We start from the raw sequence: 12,002 nt of genomic DNA, 5'->3' as shown, positions 1-12,002 counted from the left end.
AAGACTACATATGGCCTAGTGTTGGTTTTCTAATAGAAAATTGGGAAAACTAGAGCTAATTGGGAATTGAAAAATCAATTGAATCACTTCCACACGCCAGAATTGAATAATTCCAAGACCCAACACACGCTTAAAAGTAAATAAATAAAAAGACTGTCATGCGTTCAATACGCAAACAGACGGCAATTCCACCTTCCGCGTTAGTTCAAAATGAACAAACACAGAAACCACGTCCATGCTTCTGTCTTCCTTCTCCCGACCTAGTTCGCCCGTTTCCTCCATTTAAACGCCTATAAAAGCATCTCGTCCCCCCTCTTATCGATATTACTCCCAAACATTTGGAATTCAGAAACCCAGTAAATCGTACGTTCGATATCACTAATTCACTGATACGCAAAACGCACGTACGCATTCGATCGCCTGCTACCTATTTACATATATATTTCTTTCTTCGATCGACATGTTTAGCACGGCATCCCGCACCCTTGAGATCACCGTGATTTCTGGTGAAGATATACGAAACAACCGGAAACCCGTCAAGAAGAATGTTTTCGCTGTGATCCGAACGGATTCGCAGCCCCTCTGCAGAACAGAGACGGACAAGGACGGCGGGAGCTATCCTTACTGGAATGAAAAGCACAACGTGGACATCCCAGTGCATGCGCTGTTTATAACAGTAGAGGTACAATGTAAAACCTCCGTCGGGGACAAAACATTGGGGATGGCAAGGATTCCGGTGTCAGATTTCGTCGGAGGTTTTGTGCCGCAGAGTTATCTGCATTTTTTGAGTTACAGATTGAGAGACAGTAATGGGGAGAGGAATGGGATTATCAATGTCTCTGTAAAGGCAAAAGTCCCAGAATATGCAGCCTCATCGTGCTCGAGTGCCACCACCATTGGAGTACCTTTCGGGAAGACATCGTGCTATGGAGGGGTTGTCCCTGGCGTTCCTGTTGGTGTTCCTATCATGAAACAGCACTATCAAGGCTGAAAAAATTACCATATTATTATTTTTTCTCCGGGTGTACTTGATTAAATTACAATCTATTCATTTAATAAAATAGAGAATCACTTCCATCAACAATATAGCATATGCTATTTGGGATTAACGATAATTTTTCTTTTTCATGAGCAAACTATATGTGATAAATCTCTCTTTGCTTCAACACACTCATAGTTGAAGCAGAGCAATGCTCTGCTGGTAGTCGACAAGCAAAGTAGATTTAGCAGCAGATATGGGGATCTTTGGAAATATATATACTTCATTATGGCATGATCATAAATTTTGAGATGCAGCGCATATATGGATAAGACAATGGATTCACAGATCGACTAGCTGCCCTGCAACGCTTTATATAAAGCATTCTAGTAACTGACAAGTCGGGTATATTTAAAAGAGAAATGTGTTGGGCATAAAGAGATTTAATAAGAATCAAAGGATTATAAATGAGAAAACATCAAGGATTTTTGGGAAAGAGATGTGAGAATAGAATCGTTTGGATATGGGAGTGTTTTATTTTATCTCATTATTATAATTTTTTCAAATTTTCACACAAAATATAATAAAAAATTTAATTTTTTCAAATCTCAAAATAATAATAATATTAAAAAATAATATTCTAATAATATTTTATTCAACTTTTAATTTTAATTTCAACTCACTATCCAAACAGCACTTAATATTTATTTGTTGAATCTTAAAAAAATAATATGTGCAGATCTCTCTCCCTAAAGGCCGACAGCTAAGTTAACATGTCTTTCTCTATTTAATTTTTTAAACCTCAGGATTTAATTTGTTTTATAGGGGCATCTTCCCAAAGATGACTGTTATGGAGTATCAAAGACAGAACATGTGAATGGTCTTCATAAAATTCTTTGTGCTGGCTTTATCTCAACCAACAGATCATCAAGGTCTAGCTGGTTCTTTCTTGATACGGAGAAAGTGATCTGGGGTTGTTGAAAATGTATTCATTTCTTGTTAGAATTGTTTCCGGATTTGATTATTGGCTGTTAAGGGGTGATTTCAATTACGCCCCAATAAAAATCATCAATCTTTAAAAGAGTAGTACTAATCCCAGCAATTTATGCCACCTTGTCTTTTTTTTTTCTTTAATTTTTAGAGATTGAAAAGAAAAGTAATGATTTATACAAGTTCGAAGTGTGCGTACAACTCTTTTATAAATATCACTTTATTATTTGGTTGAAAGAGTAGTGATACATGATTTTTGTTTCATCTTTCGTTTGTTTCGATAAATATATCAATCACTTTCTTTTTCTATTGATTCTTTTCTAATCAAGATGTATGGATCCATCATCCATGGGTCTAAGTGTCTATATAGATCCTGTTCATGGATTAACGAAAAATGTGCAAAAGTTCTATTTGCCCTTGTCATTCTACGAGTCTCTTCCCTTTTACATATGGCATCGCCACTCCCTTTGACAGCATCCACAAGTTCCTCAACAAAGCATATCTCCCCTTTGCACGCCTCCCCAACGTATTAGGAAAATCCTATTGATTGCAGAGAAAGCTTTCTCTAGACATATGGGAAAAGCATGAAAAAAATAGCTTGAATGGTACGATCTCTTCGTCACCCCATAATGAAAGGGGCGATCTCGTAATTTTTGCCCTACTTTCCATAAAATATGCTCTTGTAGGCATATTTTAATTAACTTGTTTCAGGGGGATCCTTCCCCCGAACCATCTGATTCATGGGACACATCCCCCCGAACCCTTACAAGAAGACCTACTTCACCTGAAAAACAGCAAGTAGGGATGAAAGTGCTAACCATTGTGAGAGCGTTCGTGCCCCATACCAATGGGTCACTTCAATTCAAGTCTTTTTGAGAAAAGCAATAATGAGCCATTTTGTTTTGATGAGATCCAATACATGAATGAAAGAAACAATATTTTATGGAACACTTCCTTAATTTCTTCTAGGAATTATTATAGGTCTCAATTGATACAACAATTGGATCATTGGAGTTATCGTATTATTGTATAGGTTTTATCTTTTTAATCATAGGTATTCTTTCGAGAGCAGTATGGGCAAATGACACATGGGGCTGATATTGGGTTTCCAACTGTCTCGTGTATCTTCACCAAAATTACCGTGTAGAATTGAAAAAGCTTTTATTGTGTCACTTAAGTTAAGAATAACAAATTTTTCATTACCCAAAATAGAATAACCACTTAAAATAACGAAACATATTATATTTGTCAAGAAATTCAAAATCGTATAAATACAATCCCCATTGTGTATCTTGATCAATTGGATCATTTCTTTGTAGATTTCAATATGAAGCTTTTCTAGATGTGTTTCCGAGTATTCCTTTATCATTTCGTCCAAGAGGAAGAGTTCTTCTAATTCTATAAATATTTTTTAGAATACTCTTTTCTTGAATGATATTCAAGAAAATTTTGGATTCCATAGTATCCCACCAATTAGTAACCCAAGATTCCAGACTTTTAGTAAATGAGAGAGCGATCCACTAGGGCAAAAATACTATAGATGCAAGATATAGAAGGGGAATGAATGTTTTCTTTTTTTCCATTTTTTCGTCTTTGAATTTTTAATGAACTCACCTCATTTGTCGACTCCATATGATACTAACTAATATTCATATCAAGTATAAGTTCTATTACAAGTCATCGAGCCCATGAATCTATTCTCTATTTTTTTTTTTTGTATGATTCAGTGGTTAGTATGATTCAGTGGTTAGTGCTTGAATTTAGAATAATACAAAAATGGAATAAGAAAGAGTCCACTCCAATTCGCACTTCAAATGCGAATGAAGATATTGTTTCCAAATATATTATTTGCTCAAATTCGAAAAAAGTGCCTCCTTTCGATAAATAATTGCACAAAGGCGCCCATGAATATTATTTGAATTTTGAAAGAAAAGAATTCTCTTTCTATCAGAATATAAATTTTTTTGAAAAAAAAAAATCACTCTTTTCAGTTCTCAAAATACTTCAATTGGTACACACAAGAAATATGCCAATTCACAGCTTTTTGCTTAATTTCTCGTGGAGTCAAATTCTTATTAGTATGAGTTAGGGGAATAGCCCCATGGCCTCTAATTTCCATATAAAGGACACGAAGAGCATAAATACTCTCTTTAACTTCTATTCTAATGGACTGGATGTCTTTCATAAGGAATTGGAGTAAGATGCGACGATTTTTTCCAAGAAATCCCCAACGAAAAATATATATTATTCCTTCTTTTTTATCGAATCGATCATAACCACTACCTACATTCCATGAAATTGTGCACCACAAATAGGAACTAATAAAGAGACCCACAATCCTATAGAAAGACATCACAATCCCCTGTAAAAAAGAAAAAAAAAATTATTTGTGGAGACGAAAATAAAGATATAAAATTCCTATCAAGATAATTGGAAATTTCAACTAATAAAAATCCTAATGAGCCCCGACCTCTGTAGAATCTCTATCACTTTCCGTATGGGAAGGAGAATCGACGTTGCCACCACACCATGCATTTTTCTGACTAGAGAGTTTTTATTAAGAATAAATCTACAGCCGCAACACATCTTGAGTGTGGATTGGCTAATGTGCACAGTTGTGTGGAGGAAGAAAAAAAAATAAGTGTATAGAGGGAAAAAAAAAAAAAAAAAAAAAGAGAAGCTAGCTCAAGTGTGCTACGGCTGATGTGCCACAGTGGGCTGTTCTATAGCTTTACTCTTTTGTTAATGAGTTTAATCCTCTTGAATGCACGGTAGTCTTTCAAAAGGGTACGGTTACTATACCGCCTCATCTTGACCATATGCCCAGCGTAAAAAAGTTTTTTTTTTTTTTTCTTTTCATATTTTTTTAACATATTTAAAATACACTAATATGTTTAAAATCACTTCTTTAATTATTAAATAAAAAAAAATTGACGAACGGTCAATTGAATGTGTCTAAAGGGCATACTATGAAAGCTAATATGAAAGCACACTCTTCGATAAAGCATCTCCCATACCGATCCTGAAGGACCTTCAGGCAGCGTCACCCCTCCAATGTTCAAAAAAAAAAAAAATACACGAGCAATTATTTAGTGAATGTATATATATATAGAGAAACGGTAAGTAATACAACAAGCACCAGTGGTCTAGTGGTAGAATAGTACCCTGCCACGGTACAGACCCGGGTTCGATTCCCGGCTGGTGCATATGAGCGATGATGAAATACGTGCTTGCATGTGATGGTTGGGTCCATCACCGACGTCTGATTACAAGACGAAAGGTAGCACATCTGAGCTCTTTTTTTTTTTTTTTTTTTTTTTTTTTTTATGATGCAGCTCCTTTTTTTTTTTTTTTTTTTTATTCTCCAATATTTCCAAAAAAGAACCCAAAATCTCCTCTGTTTTTTTTTTTTTTTTTTTTTTTTTCCTCTATGAAATATCATTCCATTTGACACTGGGCAATCCTCATCATACACGAACACTCAAATTTTACAGGCAGTTTACCACGATTCAAGTTTCAGTGGATTCAGCACAGGAAATAGCCATGACAATTAACAGCAAGAAATCTTCCAAAAAATTAATGCGTAAAATCAAAAGAACTGGTATTTTTACAATTATGGTAGAAACATAGCATAAACCCATATACATTATAGATGAGGATTACAAAACAATAAATACTCTGAATCTACATTAGCTAACAGAGCCAAACCATAAAGTCACTCGGAGCAATCTGAATTCATGGTTGCTGATAGCATGCCAAGCGTGCATGAAATCCTAGAGAAAATGCTTTGATAAGCACTTGGTTCATGAACATGATGAAGCTCTTTTTTTTTTTTTCCTATGCTTCTTCAATGCCACTTTGGTTGACATACTTCAATATGTTGAATTTGCACAGAGGGCATGTGGCATTGATGTGTAACCACTTGTCTATGCAGCTACAGTGGAAATGGTGATTACAAGGAAGCTCACGCAGTTCAGCTCCATTGTCGTAGGCAGAAAGGCAAATGCAACATTCCTATGATTTACAACAAAAATTAACAAGAAAAGGTGAAAATTCAAGAAAGAATTTCTCGTGTGTGATCAAACAATTTAAAAACACCTAATTGTACTGAGTAACTTTCTTTTCCAATTTAGAAAAAGTTGATGATGGTTTTGACATCAACAATTCAGACTCATTCTGCACTTGGATCATATAAGTCCCATTATAATAGTCCAGATATGGTGCTGAAGCCACAAAAGCTTTTTACTCCCAGGTGAAAGCTGCTAAGCTATTTTCAAGAATGACATCCAGTAAATGTTAAAAAATATAAATATATTTAACCACAAATTATAAACTTACAGCATCCTCTTGGGACAGAACACGTTCAATTGGCGTATCAGTGTCACATTCAGTCATCATTCCTCTAAAAGACTCCTGAGTTTCACCATTAACTTTCTCAACATCACCTATCTTCTGAAATTTGAACTTTGGCAATTGATCGATCTCTTCCTCTGTTGCTCCTTCCTTTATACATACAAAAGATGAAGTGAGCTCACGTATAAAATATCATTAACCCCTAGGGGTTGGCTCAAGTGGTAGAGCCTTAGTCTTGTTGGTATGATCCCTCCAGGTCTACGGTTAAAACCCTTGGGTGCAAATAATTTCTAAGAGTCATCGAACTGGGAGAAATTTTCCCTTGAACTACCCATACTACACTCGCAAAAAAACTCATTGCCGAGAACTTGTGCACCCCCGGATTAGTCGGGACTTTATCCCTGGATACTGGTTGCCAATAAAAAACAACATAAAAATCTCACTTTGCAAAAGTCTAAAATCAAACAAAAATGTCCCCTAATTGAGTCCCCATCCATCATCTAGACTTTAATTCCGTATTATGCTCCATTTTTATTTCTTTGCATAAATCTTCCACTACATTGGAATGCAGCAAGAAGAGTGAATCTTACAATTAAATATAAACGGATTGAGCCCAAAATTCTAAAAAAAAAAAAAAAATTAAAAGAAAAGAGAAAATAAAGTTCACTTGCAACATACCAGATTCTATATTTAGGTTTGGTGATACTTGACCAAAATACTTTTACTTATCATAAAGTCATAAATCACTTGAACTTTAAATTAGTTAAAGTGATTTCTTTAGACTCTTTATGCAGGGAAGAGAGGATAAAAAAAAGAGGTTAAACCACTAATCCACTAATTTCGTCTCAGGACATTCAATTAAACCAATTCTAATGCCACTGTTACCCTTTCTATCACTGGAGCATCGGAATTGCTGACATGGCTAACAGAAGCCATAAAGTTTCGCTACTCCCAGTGAAGAGCATACTTCTTATCTGATGTGGCACCTCAGCCACATTTGCTCCTCTGTTTCCCAATCAACTCTTCTCCTTCATCTGTTCCATGCCAAGCAAACCCTAAATTTAAATATCTTTTTTAGATTAATTTGCACAATCAGTCCCAATGCCGCATGAATCCACTAACAACCGCCATCAATGACATGGACTATTAGGGGGCTGGGTGGGCCCCCACATCTGGCCCGCCTGGCCCATTTATATCAAACCCAAACTCACTTTAACTCAAACCCATTTTTATAGCTAAATGATATATCTGATTAAATGGGATATAATAAGAGCTAAATGATATATCTCATAAATGGGTAAATGATATAATCAGAGCTAAATGATATAGCTACATCAAAACTGCCTAATCATTTAGCTACAGACGGGCCCGGGGCTGGAGGCCTTGGCTGCCCTCCCGCTAGGGGCGGGTAGTGGACAATTCCCATGAGCCACGTTAACAGATTATGTGCTCTAGTTGACAGCATGGATAACATTGACACGATTGAATATTCAAGACAAGTGTTAGTTTAACTAAAGAAGTATAAAAAAAATGTCACTTCTAAAATGAATATGATGTGAACCATACAATAGAGTGACAGTGGGAAGGGATGTGATTTCATAAGTTTGAAGATAATTACTTAAAAATGAAAAGTATCCGTAAATGATACTTATCAAAAAAAAAAAATGGAAAGTATCCGTAAATGATATAATCAGAGTTAAATGATATAGCTACATCATAAATGGGCTCGGGTCAAAATTGCCTAACCATTTAGCTATAGACGGAGCTGGGGGCCTTGGCCTGCCCTCCCGCTAGGGGTGGGTAGCACCCCTATGGACAATTCTTATGAGCCACATCAACAGATTATGTGATCTAGTTGACGGCATGGATAACATTGACAAGATTGAATATTCAAGGCAAGTGTTAGTTTAACTCAAGAAGTATAGAAAAAATGTCACTTCTAAAATGAATATAATGTGAACCATACAATAGAGCGACAGTGGGAAGGGATGTGATTTCACAAGTTTGAAGATAATTGCTTAATTTTTGAACGAAAAGTATCCAATCTTATTCTCCCACCCCAAAAAAGGGAAAAAACAATAAACTATTAAGTATGAAAAGGAAGTTGACCAAGTCTGTAACTGAAACAAGAAACTATAAGTGTAAATATAAACTATTTCTCATTGACCATGTGGACTCTAGCAGAATAGCTACCCATCACATAAGCAAAGTTTCTCACCACCAACTGAATATTGCAAATTCAATTGAAAAATAACACAAAATGGCTCACAACATAGTTTGTGAATATAATGAAAACATTCATGATTATCTACCTGATCTGTCACGACATATAAGATTGAGATGATGCATGGTAGACAGCAGCAAACAGCAATACCAACAAGACATGCAACAGCAACGCAGATCAGAACGAAAACAACATCAAAAGCTAGAAATGCAATACAAAGCCTGCAAAATAGGCCCATCCATAAGCAATAAAAAGAGACAAGCAGAAAATCACTTCAAAGAAGAAGCTGAATCAAAAGAAATTTGTTTAAACGCACCAGTAAAGTTGAGGAGAATCTCGTGTTAAAGTTTGACCACCAGCAGTCACCCAGTAGAATCCAATGATCCACCAGATAAATGAAAACATTGTATTTGCAAACTCAAGATTCTTCACAACACTGCCACAGTTTTCAATCTTATCACCATACATTTCTATGAGATATAATCAGAGCATTTCTATAGCTAAATGATGCGAATGCAAAGGATAATGAGCTTTTCAACAGAATACTCAAGAGAGTGTTTTTCAGTTGAGTCGGGCTACTCTGCCGCCCAAAGTAGCCCGCTCGGTTTGACCGGACAACACTTTTTGAGTTTTTATTTTTTCTTCATTTTTCTTTTCACATTTTTTTAATATATTTAAATATTTTTAAAAAATAAAAAAATACACCAATACACTTAAAATTACTTCCTTAATCACTAAGTAAAATAAAAAATAAAAAAAAAATCCCGAGCGGTACACTTGAGCGGTAACATGGAGGTGACAGAGTAGGCTTTTTCTTTTCAGTTCAGCTTTGCATTTTGGGAGGGGGAAGCAGGTTCAAATTTCAGATAAGGATAGTGCAGACATCAAATCCTCGTTGCAGGCAGAACTAACCTAAAAGTCGGTCAAAAATTGAACCACTATATAGAATTTTTTTTTTATAAGTAAAAAATTATATATATCAAAAGGAGAAACCAAGTACACTGAATGTATACAAGAAAACACCTTACCCAAAAAGCCCGTGGAAAAACAATCCAAAATACACCAGACCCGACCCCAACCCCTTGTTTCCCGTAGAACTAAAACACTACAACACCCAACCCCAACCGCTTGATTCTCGTCTTCACAATGCTCTCCCTTTAGACTTCCCTCTAATTAAGCTACCATCCTTAGCATCGTAGTTGATTGTCCAAGAAAGATGTTGTAACTCACTGCTTTTCTTGAAACTTGATTTGGTTTCAAGTGTGTGGCTTGCCTCAATCGCAGTGATTAGTTCTTTAAATTGATCTTCACATCCTCCATGTCAGATTCCCATAAACTGCTGAATGTCGTTAACTTTAGGCAGAATCCAATCCACTATTGGAGGAAGAGAGACCAGGGGAGTAGCATTATCCTCAGACACAATATCCAACTGCACTCCCGCACTATATAGATCATATGGATCAAAAGAATCAACTATACTCATCTCACCCCCATTGTCCCGCTCCTTAGAATTGCTAAATGATTCAAGCAGGCTCAAAGCCACCATGAAGATAGGATAGGGTTTTGTTCACTTTATTCAACCCTTTATAGTATAAACTTAAATAACGGTACCCTGTCCTAGCCTTTTTATATATGACAACCATACCGTGGAGGATCACAGCATTGGTACAGTATTATTTCCCTTCTTTTCAGTGTAAAAAAAGTTGCTATCGAATTCTAACCGTGCATATGGAAGCCATTAGTTACCAAACTCTATAAAGAAGTATTTCATTAACCGAGCATCCAAACCTACTTGTTTCAAAGACACAACCATTACCAGTATACTCCATCATAGTGTAAGAAAACCAGGAATTCGTTGCTTCTCAATGAAATTACCACCACTTCACAAAATATTAAACGTTGTTATCAAAGTTTCTACCGCTTCAAACAGCACTAGTTATTTGAGAAAAAAAACCAAATTGTAGAACTATATATATATATATATATATATATATATATATATATATATATATATATATACTTCCTGAGGCGAATTGCACTCGGAATGCTCACCAAGTCGCAAGATAAATTATGCACAAGTTAAATAGAATCTGAAGGGAAAAATAGCAATAATTCGCCAATTATGGTTCTGAGTTGTACTCATCGAAAAACAGTGACCATGCCCCCCAAATCTTACGGTTTACCTCGTAATTACGTGGGCGGGTGGGTGGGGTGAGGAAGGCTGGAGCCGTACATGTACGGAGATTAATGTTAGCATTCAAATCAGAACAAGGAGAACAGCGTTAGCGAGTCTCAAGGCTAACCTGGTTTCTTCCTCAACCTGACGCTGGTCTATTCCATAATCCTCTCCATCACTCCCAGACCCGGAATCGGAATTCAAATACGCATCCCCACCACTTTCCCAACCCGCACTTCCCTCCGCTCCCAACGTACGTTCCTCGCGTCGCTTTCTGTAGTCCAGGACTACACACGCCATATGTATCAAGCATTGCACCACGTACCCAATAATCCAGAGCCTCAACGGGACGATCGGCGCCTCCTTCACGCTCAGCCCCAAGACCGTCAACCCAACCCCCACAAACGCCAAGTTCCACAGAAGATCCAATACTATCACCGGCTTCGAGTGCGCCCAGCCACTCTGCCGCTCCTCGAGCTGTTCGGCTGCGTTCTCGCGGACCCGGACGGACGGTTCTCGGAGCATCATGCGCCGCCCGCTAGCGCGCCGGAGAAACCGAGAGGCACTGCGAAGACGCGGCGGCTGCGTCCGCCGGATGAACCGGCGGCTCCGGAGGAGGTTTTCGGCTATAGAGTTGTCGAGGAGCGGCGAGGTGTCGAGGGCAGCCTCCGAAGGCGGCGGTGGATTGGAGCCATGCATTTTGAAAAAGGATTTCTTGAGGGAAGGAGGTGAATTAATGCTTGGTTTGTTTTTCTGTGTATCGATGCAATTTCAGGGGCAGATTTGAACGGATTGAAGATAAACTCTGATTAAATAAGAAAATTTGATAGGAATTAAGTTTCGGATTGAATCCAGTTTTGGAAATTGGGTCTGTTTTCAAGGTTTTAGTTGGTTGCAGATTTGAATTGAATTTGGAGCTCGCTCTGAAATTTTGTTTTGGATTCGAATTATGATTATCCATTGTATTGAGTCATTGAAAATTAAAGGAACAAGCATCGAACGGAGCGGCCCAGTTTCGGCGTTTTTTGGATGGCGTAAAGTGTGAACCGTACCCGCGAGTCTTGAGTAAATTGCTACTCGCTCCGTACGTTAACGAGTTTTTCATTAGGATAAGCATAATGGCATGCCGCCCCTCCTCGTTTTGACCTCTAATTTTTTATTGCATCTTTTTTTAATTAAGGAAATGATGGTTAATGTATTAATATTTTTTAAAAATATTTAAAAATATTAATAAAAATATGAATAAAGAAAATTAAAAATGATAATGATATATTTACTAC

General features: G+C 36.9%; 2 protein-coding genes and 2 non-coding genes across 4 annotated transcripts; 3 read left to right on the top strand and 1 right to left on the bottom strand.

Moving 5' to 3' along the window:
- Nucleotides 1-297: 297 nt before the first annotated feature.
- LOC121246539 (BON1-associated protein 2-like) lies at nt 298-1,017 on the top strand. The gene has a single exon (XM_041144717.1). The coding sequence runs from the start codon at nt 461-463 to the stop codon at nt 989-991; it is 531 nt and encodes a 176-aa protein (XP_041000651.1). The 5' UTR covers nt 298-460; the 3' UTR covers nt 992-1,017.
- A 4,087-nt stretch (nt 1,018-5,104) lies between these two features.
- On the top strand, nt 5,105-5,175 carry TRNAG-GCC. Its single transcript has one exon. It is a non-coding gene; the product is annotated as a tRNA-Gly (tRNA).
- Nucleotides 5,176-5,178: 3 nt separating this feature from the next.
- LOC121243554 lies at nt 5,179-5,266 on the top strand. The gene has a single exon (XR_005936178.1). It is a non-coding gene; the product is annotated as a small nucleolar RNA snoR114 (small nucleolar RNA).
- Nucleotides 5,267-5,533: 267 nt separating this feature from the next.
- On the bottom strand, nt 5,534-11,798 carry LOC121246528 (E3 ubiquitin-protein ligase At4g11680-like). Its single transcript, XM_041144707.1, has 5 exons — nt 10,850-11,798; nt 8,863-8,982; nt 8,635-8,767; nt 6,308-6,472; nt 5,534-5,983 (listed from the first exon to the last, which is right to left on the bottom strand). Exons 1-5 carry the CDS (start codon nt 11,419-11,421, stop codon nt 5,807-5,809), a joined length of 1,167 nt encoding a protein of 388 aa, XP_041000641.1. The 5' UTR covers nt 11,422-11,798; the 3' UTR covers nt 5,534-5,806.
- Between the last annotated feature and the right edge of the window lie 204 nt (nt 11,799-12,002).

This window comes from Juglans microcarpa x Juglans regia, chromosome 1D (genome assembly GCF_004785595.1).
Source record: "Juglans microcarpa x Juglans regia isolate MS1-56 chromosome 1D, Jm3101_v1.0, whole genome shotgun sequence".
NCBI classification, from domain to species: Eukaryota; Viridiplantae; Streptophyta; class Magnoliopsida; order Fagales; family Juglandaceae; genus Juglans; species Juglans microcarpa x Juglans regia.
Note: the sequence above shows the minus strand (reverse complement) of the source record. Positions and strands in the feature narration are given on the sequence as shown.